Source organism: Typopeltis vanoorti, chromosome 1 (genome assembly GCF_054136105.1).
Source record: "Typopeltis vanoorti isolate ZY-2024b chromosome 1, IOZ_Tvanoo_1.0, whole genome shotgun sequence".
NCBI classification, from domain to species: Eukaryota; Metazoa; Arthropoda; class Arachnida; order Uropygi; family Thelyphonidae; genus Typopeltis; species Typopeltis vanoorti.
In genome coordinates this window covers 17,004,462-17,031,329 of record NC_143549.1, presented here as the reverse complement: position 1 = coordinate 17,031,329, position 26,868 = coordinate 17,004,462, and the positions used below count along the sequence as shown (strand labels likewise).

The 26,868-nt window shown below is 36.2% G+C and overlaps 1 protein-coding gene across 3 annotated transcripts in view; it reads left to right on the top strand.

Moving 5' to 3' along the window:
- Nucleotides 1-26,868, top strand: part of LOC150109813 (uncharacterized) — a 67,020-nt gene that overhangs the window by 27,832 nt on the left and 12,320 nt on the right. For all 3 annotated transcript variants that reach the window (XM_090396785.1, XM_090396792.1, XM_090396802.1), the window contains 2 exons: nucleotides 14,997-16,763; nucleotides 22,764-22,938. In XM_090396785.1, the coding sequence (XP_090252911.1) occupies nucleotides 14,997-16,763; nucleotides 22,764-22,938 (1,942 nt within the window). The remainder of the gene's footprint in view (nucleotides 1-14,996; nucleotides 16,764-22,763; nucleotides 22,939-26,868) is intronic.

The window sequence follows — 26,868 nt, the reverse complement described above, 5'->3', positions numbered from 1 at the left end:
TCATGTCTCCGATGGGAATCGAATACCTAGGACACTCTCTCCCTGGGCATGTGGTGGCGAAGCGCACAGCCACTAGGCTAACCGCGCGGACAAGTCAACATATGTTTTAAGTAAATATTATATTCTTATTACCAGTCTCAAATTTTGTACTTGTGAATCTAAACACTTAAATACTTTGTTTATTTAATTGTTATTTTTATGTGAATCTTATCCAACGAAAGATTATCGTACGTTAGTACATTGGATGGGCTAATGACCAAACATGAAACTTTTTTCAACCACTTTACGTCTCCATTAAGGAGAATATAATTTCATAGCAGTGATGAAATTCATTTACCTAAAATTAATTGTCATTCTGTATTTATAACTTATTTATTGCTTATTTGTAAAATGATTAAGTTTTCTGGCTTTCAAATAATGTCACTCACTTGCACACCCTACGCACTTAACTTGTAATCTTAACTGCTTGGATTTTTGTCTGTCAATTTGTTTTGTTTCGCTTATTTACGTACTCGAATATTAACGTCAGCATTAATGTCAGAAGTTTCACTTTTTCAGTCTAGTGGTGCCACCGTACCCTTAGCATTTTACGAAGCATTTTTCTTTGGAAACACTTTCACTTTTTTTTTCTCCCTATCCTCACTCTGTGAACTTGAGTTTGAATTTTATCTAATCGCATTACATTTTTACTTTGTTTTATTTTTGGCGCTCGAAACCCACAGCAGCCACTTCATTGAACAAGTGTTTCTTATCATGTCATGGACAGAAAGTAGCGTGCTGTTCACATTGGCAAATGCGTCTACTGAGATACTGCTGAAGAGAACGAACGTACGATATCAATTACGCAGATAGCGATTGACCCTCTTCCCCTTTCCTATTGCGTTTTCACATTCTGTTCTCCAGACGTGCACATGCTAAGATCTTTACAAGAACATTTCGAAGAATTTTTCTCTACTGATGTAGTCATAATGCTATATTTGAAAATTATTTTGAAATTAAAAATTTTTAAAAAAATCAAAAGAGCACAACAGGCTCTGGTTTGGTATGTGAAAAAAAAATCCTCTAATGCTTTTTTATTTATTCGAATAGGCGGACTGCTTCAGCCATAATTTTTGGAAAATCACGTGCCGACTAATCACAGAAATTAGTTGTCTATTGTCTGCTCGTTGCCATCGCATTCAGTTGAATTCTTCCAGGGTCGTAGAAACATTACTGGAATACGGCAGACAGCTGTTGCCATCTCGTGTTTGTAATCCTAATTAGTATTACTGGTAGCTACATTATGTGTGTTTTGTCATTTTCCAGAGTTTCAGGTTAAAAACCCAAATTACTTTACTGGAGAAAAAATCCCATTTTCCCGCTTCCCATGTCGAACAGCTTGGGAATCGGGTGGAGAGGGAGAAGAAAAGATCCATTTGACGCGGCTAGAATCGAAATTTTACTGATCATCTACGAGTTTATGTAGGTGCTTGACTTTTGGAACATCTTAAAGTATACAAATCAAAAAATAATTATTTTTATAGGAAATATCTACGAGAAATAGAATTTCCTACAATTTAAAAGTTGCATTAGGAAAATAATGCAACTTTCATTGATAAAGTGCTATTTCCGATTCGGAGATTTGGACTTTGATATCGTTGTAGTTATAACTATTTGAAATTTATTTTCAATACGGAATGTGATTTAAATGAATTAAGAAAATAAGAACAGGAACGTTTGAACGATTAACAATTGAAGAATTAAAAATAGACAATGAAAGTGAACTGCCAGCCAAACAAGGGGAAAAAAATCAAAATTAAACGATACTGAAAGAAAGGCCACATGAAGTAAACCAAGAATTTGCACGTGAAAAATAACATTCAGTTATAGTCAGGAGTGTAGTCGGGACAGGGTGCGTCTGGGCGACGCCCTGGTATTTTTTTAAAGCTATCAAAATTTTTAAATTCATTATAATAAATTATAAGAATTATAATAATGACACTTAAAATGCATTTCCAGCTTTCGGTCAAAAAATAGCAACTTGCCGCTCTTGTCATTTTTTTTTTTTTTCTTCAGAAAACAAGGCAATCTCTCTGCCGTATGGCCGTCAAACAACAACAACAATAATAATAATGGCGCACTTCGTGCTCTGGATTTTTGTTTCCAAGGTCTGGCACTATTTATTTTAGGACTACATCCCTGGCTATAGTGATGAAAGTGGTGGTAAGGAACGTGTTCTTATTGTACCTAAGACAATAAGAGAATATATTTGAAAAAAAAAATCGAGTTTAGGAGGTTTTTAATACCTAAATTACCTAAACGAGTAATAAACCCCAGATCTCTTGAAACTGTGTACAGAATTTACACCAAAAAAACACCCTTTTGATTGTTCGATATTATATCCTAGGGTGGTATACAAGCCAGTTGTTTTCTGGTGGCGATGCTGATAATTTTTATCTTTTATTAAGTTCATTTTTTCTTGAAATGTGTAAATCCGTATTGAAGTTATTCCATGACTATATTCTTTATTTAGAGCACTTACCAAAACTTGTCGAGCCATTTCAATGGGCTATTTACAAGGACAGAACCAAACGGCTTATCGAAATTTACTAAAATCTGGGAATTAGGATACCTCAAGGTGTGTGTGCGTGTGCGTGTGTGTGTGTGTGTTGTTGTTGTTGTTGTTTAAATTTTGGTTTCACTCGATACTCCAGTACATTTTTATCAGCAAAATGATTCGAGCTGATATTACTTCTCAACTGGCTGGAATGTGATGAAATTTGATATCGAGGATCTGTTCAAAATTTGTTAGTGAAGAGTTAGCATCAAGGTAGAATCTTACTAAAATGAAAATATTTACAGGAACTCTTTATGATCGGCAGTTCGCTTATTTTTGTTAGCATTTCGTGATGGTAATGTCGAAATATAGAGAGCAGGGATCAGGTGTACACAGATGAAAGATTCTTGTTGTGTGGCAATTGCAGTCTCTTATCCATGCTTGGTGTCTACAGTATCCTCACCTGCATACTTGTATTTCCTCAAGGCTGGTTAGAATAAGATTAGAAAAAAATTGTTTGAGAAAGTCTGGTTAGAGTATGTTGCGGCAGCAGCAGCTTCTGATGCTGCCAAAGGGGTGACCTGCAGGCACACGAACGGTATAAAGTGCAGGCCAGAAAGGTAACGAGTGTGGTAAAAAAAGCAAAAGCGGGTTATGAAAGGAAACATAATATTCATATTTCACTAAAAATAGTGCCTAAGTAGCTGAAATGTTTCCCTTATTCCACAGGCGCTTTATTCAGAATGCAGTTAATATTTTCCACGCTCCTGTCTATTTTTAGTCTTTGTCTTTTTTATTGCTGATTTTCGTACCAAATTTATTGCTGCGGTTATTCAATTAGAGTATTCTACAGACCTGTAATCGATTTATGTAAAAATATAATATCATCTGCTTAAAGAACTGAGATTTCTATGCATCCAATTTTGATATCAGGTTTGATGCCATTTTCTTTGATCTGATCGGATAAAATCAAAGAAAATATGGTCAAAGAAAAATGTAATCTGACGAATAAGAATGCAGACAATGTGCATGCACTCTTGTCTTCTCATATCTTATTTCACGTCAAACCATTTTCCTGTACCTTTAATTCTATTTTCTGGCGCCTCATCATACCCATTTTCCAGATCTTCAACACTTAAATTCAAATCCATGTTATATTCCTGTTTTCCTGTTTCAGAAGTGAAAATGTAATCCTGGCGATACCTATTTAACCTGAATCCAGCTCTTTCTTTTATAAATTTCCTCTTCCCAGATTTTTTTTCCATTTCTTTGTTCTGTTAGAAGCCATGCTGGTTTACTTATCAGGAACTTTCGATACGTTTTATTCTTTTCCAGGACTGTCTCTTTAACTTCCTGAGTCCACCATAGAATCCTGATTTTTCTCTCCTTCCAGACAACTTTACTACATATCTGGCCTGCTCAAAGTGTTTTCTTCGGAATCTGCCACTGAAGCTCTGTGGTTTGATTATTGTTTACAAACTGCTTCATTTTTTCCTCTTTGATAATATTATATTTGAGTCCACAGTTCACCTCTGAAGCTGCTCGACTATGATTATCTTACAACGTTTTTTTTATATTTTTTTCTTTTTAATGATATCAAATATTTTATTATTATTATTATTACTGACACCTCCGGGGAGTCCAAAGACTCACCGAGAGAGGTCAGAAGCTCTACAGCTCTCTGTCTCCACCACTCAATCCGCCAACTACACCAATGCCATCTACCTTCCACCACCACTACTACTAGTATTTTTCACATTTATTATTATTATTATTACTGACACCTTCAGGGAGTCCAAAGACTCATCGAGGGAGGTCACGTACTCTACAGCTCTCTGTCTCCACCACTCAATCCACCAACTACATCAATGCCATCTACCTTCTGCCACCACTACTACTAGTATTTTTCACAGACAATCACAAAAATCCATGCCCATGGCAGGATTCGAGCCCGCAGCCTTTTGGCTGTAGAGCGGATACGCTAACCACTCGGCCAACCAGGCGGGCTTAAAAATGAACGGTGATGATCACTAAATATTTCACATTTCTTATATGCCTCCAGTATCCTAAACTAGCGTGAAGATATCACTATCAACAATAATATAGGCAATAAAAGTTTTCTTATTTGTCTTCGTTCGTATGAATTTGCTCCTTTTATGTAGAATATGGTGTTAGTAATCGCGTACTGAGCAGGAATCTAACAGGCACTTACCATTTTTATTAGCATTTCTATTTTCGCAAACTTTTCCAGCCCATTCCTTCTCAAATTAAAAATTTCATCATTTTTTCCCTAGTGGGAGTATCAAGCTTAAAGCTTGATCTTTTCTGTTGTTCCTTCTTACACTGATGGGCTTATCTAGAAATCTGCTGATGTTGAATTGTAGTCTGTTTCTCTACTAGTGAGTCTAATCTGTAATTGATTTTCTTTTGTAGTACTAGATCTTTTTTATGTGAATCCCAGAATCGCACTAATAATAATAGATTGTTCGCTTACCGAAAGACTTAGCGAGCAGAACATTAGTATATTATCGTGGGTAAGTTAGGAATAAATATGAAGTTTCCTATAAAAAAGGCTTAGTCAGTGGGATGCCATTTCACCTAAACTATTTACAGCAGCCATAGAAGAAATTTTTAAAAATATGGATTAGACAAATAAAGAAATTATAATAAACTAGAAAGAATTTCAACAAAATGATCAGTGAATCGAATGAAAAAATAAAAAGACACGCCAGGAATTGGCATAAGTGGCTTCCAATGTTTACTTAGGACCAAAGATCACCATATAGGGAGGCTGTGAAGAATAAATTATACCTATAATTCAACTTGGCTGGATAGCCTTTGGAAAACACCATAAAGCACCCAAAGAAGACATCCCGATCTACATTAAAAGAAAAATATTCCACAGTTATATACTTTCAGTCTTCACATATGGATGTGATACGTGACTTTGACTAAAAAGTTGACCAAGTTGAGGATTACCCAGAAGAAACATGAAAGATCATTACTCGGTATTAGCATTCTAGATAGCGTAATACCTGAGTCAGAACTGAGTATAGCGAGAGACATTATAACAGTCATTTAAAGATCCGAATGGCAATGGGTAGGTCATATTGCAAGAAGTAATACTCAAAAATGGACAATGTTGATGCTACTAGGTATTCCCGAAGTGGAAAGAGAACTACAGGAGGACCAAAGAGGATGAGATTCAAGAGATGGCCGGAACTCAGTCGCATAGAAAGGCCTGAGATAGGACCAAATAAAGGACTTTGGGGAAGGCCTTCATCCAACAATGGACAGAAAATGGCTGAAAAATGAAGAGCACGCTAGGAGTCAGATAGTGCGGAAATTCTGGTTTTTACTAAACATCTTAAGTATCACTGAAAAATAGTGTGACTGTAGTTTCTCTATTTAGCTTTGAAATAATGTTGGATTCAATATCAACTTAATTTGAATAATCATAAGTGGTTTATTTGATAAATATGTGTATTATAATGGTGTGCATATTTATGTATGTATAGTATTATGAAGTAAAAATTCGCTAACGCCTTTATTCACCAAAGGCGAAGTCATTTAGCCCTCACTAACTTTTCCAATTAGTGGGCATTTAATCTCCACCCTTAGCCCATTACAGAATAGCAGATCCAAACTCTCAGTGATTTTAATTGAGGAATCTGGAGGAGAGAGTAGAGTACAGCAGACAATTGGCGCCATCTCGTCTTCCCTAACAGTATATTCAGTATTATTATTATCTGAAATAATAGTCGGCGATTACAATGGAACTTGGAACCGGCACCCTAGAGCTATGGATGCAAACGTCATTTCCACGAGGCTGTAGGAGTTATTTTATTAAACCGGCAATAAATATATAAATAAATATAACAGTCAGGCGTCCATATGTTTAAAATGCTTTTTTGTTGATAAATGTATCATCATATATATTTTATATACGTAATTAAGTTGTAATTAAGTATGTACTCAAAATTACATAAAAGTAAATATAATTTATTATTATTATTTACTATCAACACCCGATCTCCATGGAGTCAGAGACTCATCGTGGGAGGTACTCACTATTGCATACAATGCTCATCCAACCTCGTCTTAAACTGATTCAATGTGTCCACATCCACAACACACTCAGGCAATGCATTCCACTCACCAACCACCTTCCATGCAAAGAACCTGCTTCTCACTCCTTTGCTCACACCCTGCTTATACAGTTTCCAGCAATGACCTTTTGTTCTACTTCCCTCTCCAATTCTATGAAAAATCTCTTCCATATCTACCTGATAACAACCCCTGACCAGTTTATGTCTCAATCAAATCTCCCCCTTCCTCCTATTCACGAGGCTCTACAACTTACATTCCCTCAATTTGTTCTCATATTCCACATTCCAAAGACCACTGACTACCTTTGAGAATCTTCTCTATACCCTTTCCAACATATCCTCATTACCACCAAAACCCAGCGACCAAATCTGTGCACAATAATCCATATGAGGTCTGATCAAGGCCTTTTAGAATGGAATCATAATCTCTCTATTTCTGCATGTCAGGGTTCTCCGCATCATTGCCATTATTCGATGTGAGGTCTTCACAACTTGTGCAATGTGGCCCTGAATTTCAGGTCCTTGTTCACCATCACTCCTAGATCTCTCATCTCCTCTACTTTTGTTAAAGTTTCCCCACCAAGTGTATACCTGGCATCCCATTGTTGCTTACCAAATCTCAAAACCTTACACTTGGCAACATTGAACTGATAGTTCCACTTACCTGCCCATTCATGCAATCTATTCAAGTCCTCTTGTAAGGTATTAACATCAGCCTCACTGTGCATTGCTCTCCCCAGTTTTGCATCATCTGCAAACAGCTGAATATCACTAGTTAAACCCAACTCAATATCATTAACATACAAATTGAACAACGAAGGCCCCAAAACTGACCCCTATGCCACACCACTGGTGACCTTTCTCTTTCGAGATACTGCACCCCCATAAACAACTTTCTGATACCTATCTGAGACCCAGTCACTGATCCAACATAGAAGTCTGTTACTCACTTCCATCTGTTTCAATTTATTTACGAGCTTGTCATGTGGCAGTCTATCAAAAGCCTTTGAAAAATCCAAGTACACCACTGTATATGCATCTTCCCTGTCTAAGGTATTTGTCACATTGTTATAGTACATAAGTATGTTAGAACATGATCTCACCTTAACAAACCCGTGCTGATAACCAGAGAGAATACTGCTGTTATCAACCCGTTTCTGTATCCTACTTCTCACCAATCTCTCCAGAACCTTCACCACAACTCCAGATATACATGCAGTGGAACAATTTTACCCTCCTTCCACTCCCTTGGAACCTGTGCTGTTGCAAAACTCTTGTTAAACATGCATGCCAATGCTACTGCCAGTTCCCTGGAACATTCTCTTAAGATGCGTGGTGATATTTCATGAAATCCGCTCGCCTTATTAACATCAAGGTTATTTATTTCCTCAAATTCTTCCTGTACACTTAAGTTCCTCATGATTCCACTCTGATCAGGATGAAACACACTTATTAGTTGATCACTGAATACCTCCACAATGTCTTCTGCAGCAGTTACCATTCTACCACTTTCACCCCTTAACTTCATCTTTCCATGATCATTCTTCCTTCTACTTGCCACATATCTAAAAAACTCTCTACGGTTTTTCTTAGCTTGATTTGGCAATTTCGGCTCATACTCTACTTTTGTTTTCCTTACAAACTGAGTCACTCTCTTGGCTTCATACTCTTCATGTGACCGATTACCATTATTCATCTTGTACTTCCTCCAGAGGACTTTCTTTTTCATTTAGTGCTGTATATTTTTAATATGAAGTCATTCAAGAAATTCGGTAGTGACCAATTGGTCACGTAATAATGTCACTATTATCTGGTAAAAAATTGTTTCTTCAAAATAATAATAATTTCAGAATTAAAAAATCGAAAGTTATTAAATTATACATTTCGGTTTCTCATTCCTTCTTTTTTCGGTATGAGTGTTACATGCATAGACCGAAGAAATAGGCTTTTGAACTCATTAGGTTTACGAAATTCATATGAAAGCGCATATGCTAATAGAGCTCAGGCACGCACGCACGCACACACGCACACGCACACGCGCACGCACACACACACACACACACACACACACACACACACACACACACACACACACACACACACACACACACACACACACACACACACACACACACACACACACACACACACACACACACACAGGGCCGCCCCGGGCAATATGTGCAAAGTGTGCGACGTACACAGGCTCCAGGATAGTAAAGGTGCCAAAGATTTCAGGCGAGGAGGAAATACTTTTAAAAAATATTATTCATTAATTATATCAAAATAAATTACATTTTTGTTTAAATTTTAATTATATTTTATAGGTTTGTCTTAAACAAATTATTTATAATCACTTTTTTGTCATTATTCCGTATTTTATTCTGATCCTAGTTCTAACAAGTAGTTTAGCATAGACGTAAAAACTTGAACTAGCGTGAGTTTACTGTTTACAGGATGACGCGCGTTTGAATTTGTTTAATCTTGTTCACACTCGCATTTGATCTAAACATATATAAGAAAATCTTCTGCAATTTTTAACTTTATTCTATATTCTGCTGTTATCAGCAGAATATAGGCAACATCTTGCAATGTACCTGAATCATCATGAAAAAAAATTTAAATCATTTGAACAATTACAAGAAATGAACAGAATTAATTACATCCTTAAAAAATAAAACTTGTATTGATCCTTTGCAACAAACAGTTTTAGATAATGAAAGGAATCGTTGGTATGAAGTTATAAAAAGAATAATTTTTGTAATACAGTTTTTAGGCAAACAAAATCTAGCTGTTCTTGGTAAAAGTAATAAACTTTACGATCGCAACAATGGCAATTTTATAAAATGCATTGAGATGTTAGAAAAGTTTGATCCTTTTATATCGGAACACACGCGACGTGTAGCTAATGATCCTGACTTTAAAAATAAGCCCTCCTATTTAGGAGATAAAATTCAAAATTTAATACTCACTTCATTGGCATCAAATATTGAAAATAACGTTTTAATAAAATGTTTTTTATTGGGGGGGGGGGGTATAGGGGCGCCAACTAAAGTTTTGCACACAGGCGCCGGACACTACTAGCGCGCCCCTACGCACGCACACACACCCCCACACAAATTTCTTTAAAAACATATTCTTTAAATTATCCCTATGAACTTATTATTTTTATGAATTTTGCATTTTATATTATACTGCATGCATCTTCTGCTTGATTTCCTAATTGCATTTCCGCTCTTTTTTCCGTTTCGAAAGTTGTCTTTTTTTAAATACAGATATTTAAATTAGTATTTCAAATACATGTACAGAAGGCCTAAGTGAGAAAGCCAGTCTCCTTTATGCATATTATTCAGTGCACCTTAAATGAGTAAATTTTAGTCGCTTTTGTGTTGTAAAGTGCTCATTATTAATAATGGTTCAGAAAGTTTTCAATAGTTCAGGCTGTTTTCAATAAACATACTGAAGTAGAATCATGAAATCATGCAAAAGGTGTCCATTCCAAGTTTTCACGTTTTGTATGCGAATAGCTGTACCCACTTCTTTCGGCATAAAGATAATTTCATAGTCGAGGCAATTTACTCATCACTCCCTCATGAGCAATGTCTTAAAAACTTTACAGAGGTTTTATATCCTCATTTTGATTTATGGAGGACTATCACATGGAGTATGCCATAGTAGTAGTTTTATACTTCTTCCAAATGGTATTCATTCACTAAAAATGTCTTATTAGTGATCCATTCTTAACAAAATTCTTTACTTTATGAACTTCAAAGTTTAAAACGGACAGCCTGTGTAGTTCAGTAGAAGTCGCGCCTGCGTCCTCTGCACTTGGCCGCTCGAAATTAGACCTAGGTTCAAATCTAGTCGCCAACTGGAGGAACTTTTTCTAAGCCTATCTTCGACCGGTTCCCGAGTTAGTCGACCTCTGGCACGGGCAAGCGGGTTTTTCGTCCCGGAAACTCGGGTTTTTCGTCCCTTAAACTCAAGAAAATCGACCGTAGTACAAACATTATTTCAGACAATAACATATCCTATTAGGATTAGGCACCCAGAGATGGCAGCACTTGTTTGATGGCCTCTTCATCAGTAGCTGCCTGTAATTAGTGATAGACATAGGCCAGCTATCTCTGATTGGTTACCGGTGGAGATTGAACTGCCCACTCCGTCTCCAAAAGCTAAATAGGGTATAAAGGCCTCGCCTACTCCCTATTACAGAATAAAAGGCATTAGCTGATTTTAGCTTTGCGATTTTTTTTAGACGTTTAAAATTTGACCACTCGATAGTTATGTTGCTGAACCACTCGACAGTTATGCTTTTAATAGTTAAAATAGTCAGCCTACTGCTGACTATTTTTGTAAACTATATCGCTGTTCCCAACATTTATTTTACTTTTTATTTATATTTATTTCATTTATATTTATTTTATTTTTTTGCTTTTTTCGCTTAATTTCGAAGAAAAAGAGATGTTTTTGTACGTTTTATATTCTAAACATGTTTATAATATAATATAATATAATATATAGCAATATATAGAAATAATATAACATGTATATCACAACAATACACTAAGAGTTTATTTAGGATACAGTAATTTAATGAATTAACATGATAACAGAAAGAAAAGAGTGAATAATATAATGTAATGTGAAGAAAAACTACAGTAATTGCATAATAAGTGTTCATTCAAATTCACTGTTTTAATATTAATTCTATATTAAAAATAGCAGTACTGCTTCGAGCCCTTTAATATGATACTTTAATTGGAAAACAAAGACAAAACAATCTACATCATCATAATCATCAAATTCCTGCCGTGTACCCTCAAGGGGTGTACAGGATATGATAGTACTACATGAAAAATTTACATCATTACTAACTTCCTATCTACAATTTTCCTCCAAATCAGTCTGTTACTTGTCAAAACTCCAACATTATCAGATCTTATATTTCTATCGTCTAAGGCACTTTGTACCTATCAATCCACCTATATCTTGGTCTTCCTCTGGGTCGTTTTCCTGCCAACCTGGCAGAGAACACTTGTTTTGCTAATCTTTCCTCGCCCATTCTGTTTAAGGGACCATACCACCTGAGATTAGCTCTAACGCATTCCTGGATGCTAATAATGTCAAGTTCTTTCCTAATATCCTTTTTTAATATGATATTGCCATTGATGCCATCTGTTCACGCCTCTAATCTTTCTCAGGACTCTCATATCTGCGGTCTCTAGTCTTTGATCAAGTGTTTTATTTCTGACCCAGCTCTCAGATCCATAAGTTAAAACTGGTTTGAACACTGTCTTGTATACAGCTAATTTAGTGTTCCTACTAATTTCTCTTATTCCAATGAATTTATTCAATTGACTTCCCACCATACCAGCTTTGCTGATCCTGTTGTCTATTTCTATATTTAATTTACCATTTTCACTAAAAATCGTGCCTAAGTAGCTGAAATGTTTTACTTGTTCCACAGGTTCTCCGTTCACAATGCAGTTAACATTTTCAACGATTCTACCAATTTTCATTATCTTTGTCATTTTATTGCTGACCTTCATACCATATCTATTACAACAGTTATTCACTTTAGTCAGAGAATCTTGCAGACTTGTAGTGGATTTATTTAGAAGTATAACAACGTCCGCATAAAGCAAAGCGCTGACATTAACATCTCCAATTTTGATATCATGTTTAATACCACTTTCCTTCCTAATGTGATCCATATAGATAATGAATAACAGAGGGGATAATGTACATCCTTGTCTCACACATAGATTTAACATTAAACCATCTCCCTGTACTTCCTTCAATTCTAACTGTTGACTTACAACTCAAATACAGACTAAGTATTGCTTGATATAATGCCCCATTGACACCATATAACTGCAGCGTATTGAATAGCTTCTCTCTTGGCACCTTGTCATATGCCTTTTCCAGATCGACAAAACTTAAACACAGATCTTTGTTATATTCCCATGCTTTCTCGACTATTTGTCATAAAGTGAAGAACTGACCCTGACAACCTCTATTTGACCTGAATCCAGCTTGTTTTTCACCAATCTTTTCTTCCACAATTCTTCTCAACCGTTTCTCAAGTATACTTTCATAGATCTTGCCAGGAACACTCAGGAGGGAAATACCTCTGTAATTCTCACATTCAGTTTTATTTCCCTTTTTATATATGGGTACTATTAGAGCTCTACTCCTATCATCGGGAATTCGTCCTTCTGTCCAGTCTTTCTGAACTATGCAGTGCAGCCACTGTAAGACTTTTATACCACCATACTTCAGCATTTCTGGTCGAATAATCTACTCCTGCTGCCTTTCCACATTTAAAGCCTTTGATGGCTTTTTCTACTTCAAGTATGGATATGTATTCCTGACTGCATGCCTGGTCAGTGTTTTTTACCACTGTACTGTCATCACTGCTTGTTTCATTTAGCAACTTTTCGAAGTAATTACTCCAAACTTCAAAGTATACCTTTTTCTCCTGTTTTCATGTCACCTTTATCATCTCTAACTTCTTTTACAGCACTCTTTCCTCCATTTCTATGCTTCTTCAATAACCTCCAGAATATCTTACCACCTTCTTGATATTTATTTTCTAAGTTCTTGCCAAAGTTCTCCAATGACTTTTGTTTAGCTAGTTTTACACAGTGTTTCGCTTTCTTATATTTGTCTCTGTATTCTCTAAGAGCGAAAGCTGACTTATTTGCCAGGAACTTTTGATATGCTTTCTTCTTTTCCTTCACTGCCTCTTTAACTTCCTATGTCCACCATGGAGTCCTGATTTTTCTATTCTTTCAGACGACCTCACCACATGCCTCTCTGGCTGAATCAATCAGGGTTTTCTTCAAGGCTTGCCACTGAATCTCCAAGGTTTGGTTCCTGTTCTCAAACTCTTTCATTTTTTCTTCAATAATCTTTGCGTATTTTAGTCTACAGTTCACATCTGAGTACTGCTCAACTTTTATTCGCTTTAAAACTTTCTTACATGTTATTCTTTTCAATATGAAATTCAATTTCTTCCTGCTCAAGACTAAATTGTGATCGCTTCCAATTTCAAATCCTCTGTACACTCTGGTGTCCTGCACCATGGAGAAAACATCACTATCAACAATAACATAGTCAATGAGACTTTTCGTATTCCTTGCCTTTTCTCTCCATGTGAATTTGTGCACATTTTTATGTTGGAACATGGTGTTAGTAATAACCAGTCCATATCCTGAGCAGAAATCCAAAAGATATATGCCATTATTATTAGCTTTGCTTTTTTCTCCAAATTTTCCCAAAATATTTTTGTATGTCTGACAATCATTTCTTACTCTGCTATTCATATCCCCAACAAGGACCAACTTTTCCTTTTTCATTGTATCAGTTGCTTTTTGTAAAGCCTCAAAAAAATTCCTCCACTTTGCCTTAGTAGAACCTTCTGTGGACAATAGGCACAAATCAGTCTCATTGTCCAGTTCCCCATTCTCATATTTGCCCAAATCACTCTACTTGAGACTGCCTGCCATTCAAGAAGATTAGCCTCGTATTTTGTGTTAAATATTTCTTTTCCTTGATCGTCATTGCCTGAATATAACATTTTGTATTTATTGCTCAGGAAGATCTCACCAGTTTTGTCTTTTTTTGTTTCAGTCACCCCTATTATGTCGATCTGGTACTTATCTCATTCCTCAGCTAGCTCCATTTCTTTGCCATTCAGGCTTCTTATGTTGATAGTACCGATCTTTAACTCTGGTGATGTTGAGTCGGGGTTTATTTTCAGATTTGTTCCAGTATCTGACTTTTCGCTGTTCGCCCTGGTTCCCTGGCGAAAACAACAGGGGCCTTGTTTAACCGGGCGACGCTCCAGCCGGCATGAAATTCTGTGATGTTGTACCATCATTTTATTTGTGGTTTAAGCCAATAAGAATACAATTTGGTTGGCTAAATCTGAAATTACCAGCCTATCCCTGTTCATTCAGTATCCAATTAGATACCCAACAGGGTGCACAACGAGAAGGTGAGGATTGGACATTAGGTCTCAAGTCCTGGTCAGTTCTCTGCATTCCTTTAAAAGCTATGTGGAGGTCTTCTTTCAGTTATACAGCTTTGACCCTTAAGCACCCCGAAAATAATCTTTACTTCATTTATTACTTAAAAACTTCTGAAGTAATAAATCATTGAGGGAAGTGTAGCCAAATTGCACTGTGGGCTAACGGCCTCAATTTTCCATCTTATTTAATTATTTTTAATAAACAGTTATTGAATATTAAAACTGCTGTATAAAATATTTCAGCTTTAGGATGATGCTGCAAACAGGAAATTAATATTTTTTTGCGTTATACTTAAAGAAAATTTTATTTCAGACTCCATCCGGACTATAGCAAGATGTCTTCACAATCACCAAAAGGAACAACAACTTACACTTCTGGAGATGACTCAGAAGTTCAGTTGTCCCAAAAGATAGTTTCTCCTGCCACTGAGGAATGTCTAGTTGAGATTGCTATTGACAGTTTAATAGATCAGACCTTAATGCATAACCTGGTGGACAGCACCACAGATGACTTAGTAGACCAACAAACTAACGCGATCAAGACACATACATTTAGTGAAATGGTTCATGAAATTTCGACAGAAACATCTATCCGAGCTTCCAATAAAGATATGGCTGAGTCAGCTTCTGAAACTGAATCTGAAATTAGTCTGGAACAGTTGCCATCATTCCCTTACGTACCTCCAGTAATTCTAGAAAGGCAAACCATAAATAGTCATTCAACGCCTAGCGATGCCGGTAGTTCAGCAGAATCCTATAAAACCAAAACCAGAAAAAAGAAGCAAGCTTTACCAGATACCAAGTGCACGGTATGTCCCAAACATTCTGATCGAATAGACATTTCCAATCTGTTCAGCAAGCTACTAGACCGTTCTGTAACTTCTAAAGATAATCACTTACTGTGTGATAGGTGCTCCAGGTCCATGTTATCTTACATATCAGTGCTGCGGGATTTTCTAGACACTGTAGCTGGCGATATTATTCATAAGTCTGTTGCGGATCGTCCAACAGGGTGTTTGTGGTGTGCTAGAGAAGACCATCTCAATAAAGAAAGGCATCCTTGTTCCCTCCATTCTTGTGATGTTTATCCTCATAAGGAAGAACAACCGACGGTTCCAAGAACTGAAGCTTCTGTCAGTGAAAAAGTTCATTCCCAACATTTCTTTGAAGACGATGTTTCAAGATTTGTGACAGATGATGACAGAATTCACATCGAAATTGCTGGTAATAGTTCTCAAAAGTACAAGCAGAATGCAAAGAATGTTTCTGGAAATGAAACTGAACATACAAAATTGAGTGAGCCCATTTTCTGTGAAAGTGGAATCGGCGAGAGAATTGTGTCAGAGAACGCAAGCAATGGCATAATATCGCAAGATGATGCGCAAGTTGGACCACATGATGTGCCTAATGCTGCAGACAGCGTATCAAATTTAAGAGGTGTTTGCAGTTCTGATGCAATTAAAAAATTGGACAAACCTTCCGAGACAGCCGAAGAATCGGGAAAACCTTCCCAGACTGCTGAAGATTTGGATGTAACTTCCAAGATGACCGAAGATTCGGACGAACGACGACAGACTCAGCAGATAAACGGTGACAGTCCTGGTCATCATAGATCTGAAGAACCTTTCAGATCGACTCACAGTGGTCACGAGTCTTTTACCGAAGCACCTCTTCCTAGAGGTCACGAAGCAATGTTCGTGGCGTCAAGTCGCCTTTCACCTTCCATCCCCCCAACTTGGCAATATGATAGTGAAACCCCATCTTCAGATGCCGAGAGTAATTTTTCACAGCCTTTCTCTGGTGGCGAACTTCAAAATCAACAACAGCAGCAGCAACTTCAGTCTCCTTTACAGGATGCTGTTCCTTCTAGAAGGAAGAGTTTAGATATATTATTCGAGCTTGTGCAACCCGGAATACCACAGCCACAGGAACCAAAATCCAAAAATGAAGCATACGTAACCATGGCAACCAGTAACACGACCGCTTTAGGATGCTTAGTTTTAGGCAATTCGTTGAGAGTCTGCGAAACCCAACGTACCTTGGTGGTACTAGTAGCAGATTCAGTCACCCGACCTATGAGGTAAGCCTTTTTTATTACGTTTGGTCGATCACTGTAGTATGTTTGTTTTAGATTTTATTTCGTTAAATTAGGATCCATGAAGAAGTGAACATTTTCTATATCTAAAATTATGTTTAATATTCAGTAATTCTTTCTTTATAATACTTTCTTAAAGTTGAATGCATATATACCAGTATAAGCCCCAGTAAATAAAAAAATGTATTAGCTAATTTTAAGACCGAACCCTAAATCAGCACTCATCCCCCCCACACACACACTTTTGCATTTTAACGCTCTTTTAAACGGATTGCACAATATATAAAAGTACTGTGAATACAAACAATACAGCATGTTTCTTTTTTCAATGCTTACTATTATATTAAAGTGCCGCTTTATCATTAAGAAAAACGGCTTAAATATTTTCTTTGCTTACTTTAAATAAAACAGGGATATTTATCTCGTGTTATGTATTGTATATGTAAGTCCATTGGCTTTTAAGTAAATTATTTTATATTGCTTGAGTGTTTTCTAAGAGAGCTACGAGACCAAAATAAAATTCTAGAAATCCCTTTGAAAGTTGGTCTCTTTACTGAATTTTAATCTCTTCCTCTACATTCCCCACCCATCCAAATTTGTGTCTGTGTTAGAAACCCAAAATTATAAATAACAGATCACTTTCTTTGACTGTTGACCCATTCAGGATGAGATTTATCTTCTTGAGATAACACTCTGACCTCAGATCTCTCTTGACAAAAACATACTACAAATATTGCCTCCAAAAAAGTTACGTCTCTTTTTTTTCCCGTTCAAAGCGTTACTTTAACTGCAAACAACTCTTAACTTTATACAAATCAGAAATCAGTTCCGACCATTGAATATTGCTTCCATATCTGGGAGTGGTGCCCCCAAAGCTCTCTACAGATACTGGACTCCGTACAGAAATGGGCAGTCAGACTGATCAATCAACGATGCTCCCTACTCATTGATATACTTCACTCACTTTCACACAAACACTCGTTTTCCGCTGCTTGCATCTTCTATACTTCTACGGCAGCATTTATCAGAATTGGCATCAATAATACCCCCAGTCTCTTTCAAATCCGTTCAAATGAATGCAGCCATCGCTCCCTCACTGTGCATCTCCATATTCGCAGAACAAATCTATCCTCCTCTTCGTTCATCCCTTCCACTGCTGCCCTCTGGAACAGACTGCCATCTTATGTGTTTCCTAAGGAATACAATCCACAGCTTTTCAAGATAAATGCGAACATGTTCTTTCTCACTCATCAACGGTACTAATGTAATATAGATTGATAACCTCTCGTGGATGGGTTCTCCATTAAAAAAAATGTCCGAATGCTAAAACAAATAACCTGGAAATACATCAAAGGAGAGCTCAAAACAATGATTCGGTGAATGGAAGCTTCCTTCACTTGCCTTCCAACGAATACAGCAATGAAGGAATCTTTTGCAAAGTAAATTTACTCAAAGTAGATGTAAAAACCATTTCTTTGGTTCAAATTCACACTTTTGAGGTATATCTCCGTTTAGCTCTCATAACTGTTTGAGAGATGAACTGCTTTAAATATCTCGTTTGAAGAAAATGTTAGTTTTATGGTAGAAGAAAATAATTTGGATCAAACTGGAGAATTTTTCCTATCTCCTCCTCCTCCTCCTTATAGGAGAAAGGAAGAGAGTCTGTTTGTCACTGGCAAAGTAATTTGATACTATCAGTGACTATTATATTTACAACTATCTTGAACACCGAAACTTTTAAAAACTTAATTATTAGAGGGGAACTATAAACTCGTAATGCTGTCTTAAAATTTACAATATAACAAACTTATGACAGCTGATTCTATGAAAGTTTAGAGATGGGTTGTCTGCGGCTAGCAGTACATTTTGAATATTGACAGCGCACGTGCTCCACCCGGAGCAAGCTGTTCTCCTGATATTAACTGAATTGTAATGTGTTAAAATTATAATACAGAAACTTTTGTTATATCAAATCAGATCATAAATTGAGCTGGTTATCCTAATTTAATATATTATTTTTTGGTTTCAGTTATTGTGCTGCATCCAATACCCTATCTTAGTTCTGCTTGAAATAGAAATATCCTTATGAATACGAATCGGGAAAATAACAATAGAGATATCCTGTCTGTGATGAGAGGAACTTTTTTAAACCCTTTTCTAGACAAAGCTAGGATAGTCGGAATCAGAAATAGACAACAGGAATTACTTCTTCCAAGTGAGCCACACATGTCAAAAGTGTCGCGAGCACATGCTTTTGATAGAGCAGACTTTCCATTGTGTTTATAAATTTCCTACCAGTGGATATAAAAATTCCCGAATGATTCTGTCTACTTCAGCCAACAGGCTTCTGTTTTAATCCTGTAAACAGTCTTGAACGTCTTTAGGTGGACGATTTTCACCGTCCAGTGTGAGACCACAACTCACTTATTAGCGGGTTGAAGTGGTTTGAACATGTTTCATGTTTGGTCTGTAAAGCAGAGAAATCGGATTACCTAACCTTCAGCGATTCATGGCGCCAACGTATTATAGGTGTACAGCCTTTCATGTACACTAAACGTATTTTATATTATATTATTTATTAGTTTTATTTATTTATTTTGAGAAGATATTTTTAGTAATTATTTTTAGTGTTCTACAGTTTTTATTTACATTCTTCGGAGAAGTTACAATTAGATTGTAAGTTTTGGAGTACTTGTTATGGAATGAACGTGGCTGTTTATTAGGACAAAACTCACATTTAACGTCTGCTAACTCCCAGATCAGAACTTCTATAAGATTTTATTTAACTTTACCTAAGAAGTCATAGAAACATGCAATTAGAACAGTTTTTTTTAAAAACACTTTTTATTTCATTTTTATTTTTTTTTTTCATTTTTGCAATGATATATATATATATATATATATATATATATATATATATATATATATCATTGCAAAAATGAAAAAATATATATATATAGCATCTTACATATGGGAAATTAGAAATATGGCAGCAGTACATATCACGCTATCAGTCAAATGTAATGCTCAACAGTTACATTATTCTTAGTGACATGAAGTCCAAGGACCCATCATGGGAGGGCATCACAACCCATTACTGCTCTATCCACACTACACTGTCTACTGCCCACAAAGAGTATTTTGATGTTAATTGGATGTATTCTCTGGCGAATTCATCTGTATGCTGAAGGAAAACCGAAAGTTCCAGAGGGATGGACTCAACCACCATGACACGTTTTTTGAAACGTTTTGAAATTCAGGGGCTACCCTAAGTGTCGAGTCTTCAAAATGCGAGTCATCAGAATTCAAGGAGAACCGGCCTACCAGTCCGGAACTCGGGAGGTTGGGCGCCGTAGGTGCCGGGGGGGGGAGAGATCCCCCTATTATATATATATAAAAAAAAAAAAATCAGCTAACGCCTTTTTATTCCCGTATACGGGAGTAGGCGAAGCCATTTAGCCCTATCTAAATTTTGAAGACTGAGTGGGCAGTTCAATCTCCACTGGTACCAATCAGAGATAGATGGCCCAAGGCTATCACTAATTAAGCGGTACTCAGTGAAGAGAGACGGCTCAAATGTGCCGCCATCTCGTGGTCCCTAACCCTAACACAATATATTTAATGTCTGAAATAATGTGGGTTCTACGGTCGATTTTCTTGAGTTTACAGGACGAAAAACCCGAGTTTCCGGGAGGAAAAACCTGCTTGCCCGTGCCAGAGATCGACTAACTCGGGAACCGGTCGAAAAAAGGCTTAGAAAAATTTCCTCTATATATATATATATATATATATATATATTAGGAGAATTCATTTTTACTCGGTAGGAATATTATAAAATAAGTTTAACGACTATTACCGAGAGAAAAGATGGCAAGATATATTTAACAAGATACTACTAGTTTACTAGTTTCGTTACAAGAACATCATCAGGTATCATACTCAAAGAAATATATAAAAAATTACAGAGACTTAAAATTGTATTAACAGAACAAGTGAAAAACAGTAGCATGTTTGAAAAAATGCAAGTATGAGTTCCATACAAACGAATACTACGCGCTGTCGCGAGTGCGCCAGTACTGAACAGAAGCAACGTGTGCGTCCGAGAGATTGTAACTCAGGCTGTTGTTGATATGAGAGGAATCTAGAGAAATTTCTCTTGATTCAACAATCTTTCTTTCGAGTTCATCGTAGCACACATGGATATTAGCAGTTTGAGTCCAGTTTACAATGTGCTGGCGGCCTTCGTCTGAGTTAGCAGAAAAGAGAACGTGGCTAGAGAGAGCGCTAGCTCTAGTCCTGTTATAGGAGATATCTCTACGGTGTTCATCCAAACGTAGAAGGATGGATTTGGCAGTCTGTCCATAATAAGGCTTTCCGCGATCACACAAAATCTTGTAGACTCCTGGAAACTGAGTAGGAAGATGTTTCTGTTTATGTTTGCAAAGTAATGAACGAAGTTTTGGAAGCGTAGTGTAGCACGTTTTGAAGTTAAATTTCTTGAGAATCTTTGCCAGTTTTCGGAAGACAGTCATCCGATTCCTCGAACTGGAATCGGATGACTGTCTTCCCTTTTTAGACCTCAAACTTACCAGATGTGCTGAGAACATTAAAATCTCAATTTTTAGAAAGCCTACTCATACTGACAGATACCTTCATGCTTCCTCCCATCATTATCCTCCACAAAAATGTGGTATTATTTCCACTTTAGCCCACCGAGCCAAATCATTACTTACCGAAGAAACAGAAATTATAAATGAACTCAGTTTTCTTAAAAAAACGTTTATTAACAATGGCTTCTCTCCAAAGAAGATTGACAAATTTCTTTCCCCCAGGCACTCAACTACTGCTGAAGATCCCCCTCCCCCAAGAGCCTTCATCTCCTTGCCTTACATCAGCTCTCTTTCACCAAAACTGGCAAAGATTCTCAAGAAATTTAACTTCAAAACGTGCTACATTACGCTTCCAAAACTTCGTTCATTACTTTGCAAACATAAACAGAAACATCTCCCTACTCAGTTTCCAGGAGTCTACAAGATTTTGTGTGATTGCGGAAAGCCTTATTATGGACAGACTGCCAAATCCATCCTTCTACGTTTGGATGAACACCGTAGAGATATCTCCTATAACAGGACTAGAGCTAGCGCTCTCTCTAGCCACGTTCTCTTTTCTGCTAACTCAGACGAAGGCCGCCAGCACATTGTAAACTGGACTCAAACTGCTAATATCCATGTGTGCTACGATGAACTCGAAAGAAAGATTGTTGAATCAAGAGAAATTTCTCTAGATTCCTCTCATATCAACAACAGCCTGAGTTACAATCTCTCGGACGCACACGTTGCTTCTGTTCAGTACTGGCGCACTCGCGACAGCGCGTAGTATTCGTTTGTATGGAACTCATACTTGCATTTTTTCAAACATGCTACTGTTTTTCACTTGTTCTGTTAATACAATTTTAAGTCTCTGTAATTTTTTATATATTTCTTTGAGTATGATACCTGATGATGTTCTTGTAACGAAACTAGTAAAACTAGTAGTATCTTGTTAAATATATCTTGCCATCTTTTCTCTCGGTAATAGTCATTAAACTTATTTTATATATATATATACAGTATATATATAAGTAAAATACCAATTTATTTTACTTTCAGTCAGAAACCGCTAGCTTTTAAAATTGAATGATAAACAGTAAAAATCTAAAAAATACCCAGGCCAACATATCCGTTCTTTGTCTTTAGTTCATTCCCGTATGGAAATTTTGTCAGTTATGATTGTGACTGGTAGCTATGTTCAAAAATAGTTGTTTATGAACGTGGCTTATATTGAGTTAAGCAATTTCAGAGTTTCATCGGATTATGCCCTATCATTCATCAAGGATCATGACTCGAATTTGAGTCTTATTTTCATCTAGTGAAGCACCCGAGGAAGAAGTAAAATGGAATTTATTGTTTATATCATGTCTGATTAGCTGTATTTTTCCCCCAACAGACATTTACTATCTAGTATCTTCCATTTCGTCCAGTCCGTACGTTCCCTTGACTCTCAGGAAACTACAAAGTTAGCTCTACTCGAACAGCCTGAGCTTGGCGTATCGTACTTCAAACTACATGCTTGGCGCTTAACAAATTTCACTAAATGTGTGTATCTGGATCCTGACACGCTGGTAAGTGAATTTTCTCTCCTTTATTGATTAGTTTGCTACTTAAATAAAGCATAATTTTACCTTGCCAGTTCTATAGAGATTAATATACAATTTGATATTGTATTTTATAAGGCTCTGATTAAGACCACACCTAAGTTATTGTGCACAGATTTGGTCTCCCGGATTCCAAGTGGATAAGCAGCTGTGGAAAGGGTGCAAAGAAGAGTTACAAAGATTATATCCGGATTATGGGATGTAGATTATGAGGACAGATTGGGAATATGTGGATTGCAGACACTGGTTAATAGGAGAAAAAAGAGGGGGGTGATATGATAGAAGTCTATAAACTTTTGAATGGGTATTATAGGATTTCAACTGATGAAATTTTTCGTTATATGGAAGGTGGGGATGTTAAGAATTTAACATCCCCACCTTCCATATAACATGAGAACAATCTTAACTTCCATGGAAGTTAAGATTGTTCTCAGTCAAGAAAGGGGTAAGAGCTAGGTGTTTCTCTCAGAGAGCAGTGAGGGAGTGGAATAGTATGCTTTTAGAGGGGTAGTGAGTGCATCTAGTGTGAATGAATTTAAGGGAAGGTATGACAGCTGGTTTGGGTGATCTATAGCCTCCCTCGATGAGCCCTTGACTTCCAGGAGGTCTTAGATAATAATAATAATATAATTAATTACCTCTCAGTAATTAATGAATATATTAATTGAACCTTTGCAAGTGATTAATCAAAATCTTTGACATCGGTGTATCTGTTCCTCTCCGTTGTGTAATCTGCTTTTAGCAGTGGACGCCTTGACTTGCTAATCCGATGTTCGTCGTTAAGAGTAGCCTATCCGAAAAGAGGGTACACACGATTTGGCCTTAATCTCTGGATAAAATTATAAATTAAGAATGACAAAAAAAGTAGAGGAAAGTACCGCTCATATTTAAACAAGTGTGACACTATATATTTTACTATATACACTATTTATAAATGTTATATACTCTAGCATTTATGACTTTTGATAACTAATTTTAACATATGGATCTGAGAGCTGGGTTGGAAATAAAACACTTCTTCAAAGACTTGGGACTTCAAGAAAAATTTGGGGAGCGAGCAGATATCAATGGCATAATTCTTTTAAAAATTCAGATATTAGGACATTGTCAGCTTTCAGGATTTTGTGAGTAGAACTAATCTCAGATGGTATGTTCAGGTTCAATGTTAGGAATGGCAGGAAAACGACGTAGGGGAAGACCAAGATTTAGGCGGACTTCCCCACCCCCTATGTAGGTTTTTTTTTTTTTTTTTTTTTTTTTTTTTTTTTCCAAGTGTAATAAGTTTTCTATTTTCTTCCATCATGTTAAGTTTGGGTCACAACCCTAGGTTAATATCGGGCATACATATCTTAAATTAGTATTTCTTTAGATTTTCTTGATAATATTCTGGATTTTAAGACCTGCACTTTGTACGATTGCAAAATATCCACGATTGGCCTTCTCATTTCTCTCATCTATCTCATGATATATATCACTGTGGCGATTAATGGTGACTCCTAGATATTCAAAATTATCCACCTGCTCAAAGATATAATTATCAACAAACTAGTCGGATCGGTACTGATGAGTCCTTGAAATGTACATATATTTAGTCTTTCCTGGTTTATGGCAAGACCCATTGGCTTTGCCAGGAAAAGACTGAGTATTTAATTTAATTTAACCTGCCTTAATCAAATTAGACGTAGTTTGTATACCATCCTGACGACATTCTCCAAAGATAGCGATGTTATTACCAGTAAGAGTATAGGATGTTCTTCATATTCTTCTTTATCCATTTAGGTCTTAAGTGAATTTTTTTTTTTTTTTTTTTTCCCCATACTGTTAGGTTTAAACAGGGTCGTTGAGAGAGTTTCTCTTTGGCGAAGCCTAGATTTTATTTCAAAATGTTCTAATAATAATATTACGTTTTTGTGAACAACGCCACACATAGGAAAATTAATGAAGCATAAAAGTAACGATTGTATCACGATAACTTTCCTAATAACTAATACAAACCATCTGTTTTAATCTTTTTAGGTTGATTTTGTATATAAAATGTAAATATAAATACATTATTATTATTATTATTATTATTATTATTATTATTATTATTATGCATAAATTGTCTGTAAATTATTATTAATTTGTATAAGTTGTGTGCAGTTTTTAATTTAATATAAAATGTTATTAGAATATGAATGAAAATAATCTTTTAAGGAAATAAAATCCTATAAAAGGCGTTATCGGATTTTTTTCCCCAAAAAAATTCTCTTTGTACTATCTATCCATTATAATATTCACTATGTTTAAACTGTATAATGCAGTATAAACATAGTTAATATATTTGTATTTATCAACGAGTGCGTATTTTTCTGATCAGCGGAAGCCGATTGTCTGTTGGTTTTAACAGCACTTTTTTTTTTCTTTTGTGCAGAAAGTGTAGCTAACTAATGCTTAAAATTATGCTGTTCAGAAACTGAAATCATACTTTCGATAAGATGAGAAAAGGATGCGATATTATGAAACACAGCGTCATATTGGCGCCGCCCGGAGATAGTCGCAATTTACAATGTGCCAGGTGTCACCGCGAAATCTCACAATGCGGAAAAAGGAAAGAATTACGAAAGCCCAGTGAAATGAAAATTTTATTGAAAGTTGATTTTTCTTTCATTTCCGTTACTGATGCATGCATAAAGGGAGAGTTCTATATCGGGAATGCGCTTTTTTTTTTCTTTTTTTTTTTTTTTTTTTTTAAACTCAGTGGACCAGGCATTCATTAATTCTTTGGTTTTGTTATCATGATCCTACCGTTAGCACCTCCGTATCAGAGACTTCTTCGTGATTCAGTTTTCATTTTATTTTGAGTCGATTAGATATATAATTGTAAAATACCGTTATGGATATAAAGAAACTCACTAAGCGTTTAAGATGACTTTTTTTCAGTTAAACTTATTAAGACTTTTAAAAAATAAAAAAAAATTAAATATTTTTTAATATTTAATGTTAGATAGATATCAAATTAATTATATGTATTACGGTAATTAACAAACTGCGTACGCCTTAGCATCTTCTGTTTACTGTAAAAGTTTTGCTTGTTCACCCACAGAACTTGAAAAAAAGTACTGTCTTGGGAGCCCATGAGCCCACGACGCCTTCACAAATAACAAAAGAATTTTTCTTTTATTTTGCATAGGAACTCATACATACATAGAGATGCAATGTGTGAACTTTTTTTGTTGTTGTTATTGTTTGTTTGTTGAAAGAAGAATACCGACACACGAAACAGAAACTCCCTCTGTGCTACAAGCCTCACATGTGGGGGGAGGGTGGAATAAACATTTCGTGTGTGAACCATTCCATGTCTGATTGGAACAGCCTCAAGAACATTTTATGGAAGCTGTTGCAACCAGACATGGAACCACTATAAAATGTTTTCACTGTTTAACAACAGTGAAAACATTTTATAGTGGTTAGACAGTAGTCAAGACCAACATCTTCATTATTCGATTTCTTACCAACACTGATAAACTGTCAATTGATTTGCTCTCGGTTTTGTGTACGGCATGTTTTGCACATTGCAGAAAATTAAGTATGTGCAATATGACTAAAGAAAAAAAAAAGGTTAAATGGCTGCCTGTTTAATATATATATATATATATATCTGTTAAAGATACCAAGCAATTTTATAAGCTAGGTTTTAATCCTTTTTCCCAAGTGAGCAAACAGACAAGTCAAGTTGCACGACCTCAGACCTGCACGTAGTGCAAGTCTGAGGCAACTCGTGGTAAAGGTAGAGTAAGCTCCGATCACTTTCCTTAGTATTTTACCCTAATGCAAAGCACATTCCCTTGCGGAGATGTATGATGCTATGCATTAAAGGCAACGGCCACTACCCAGACAGGTTTCGACCTTTATTGA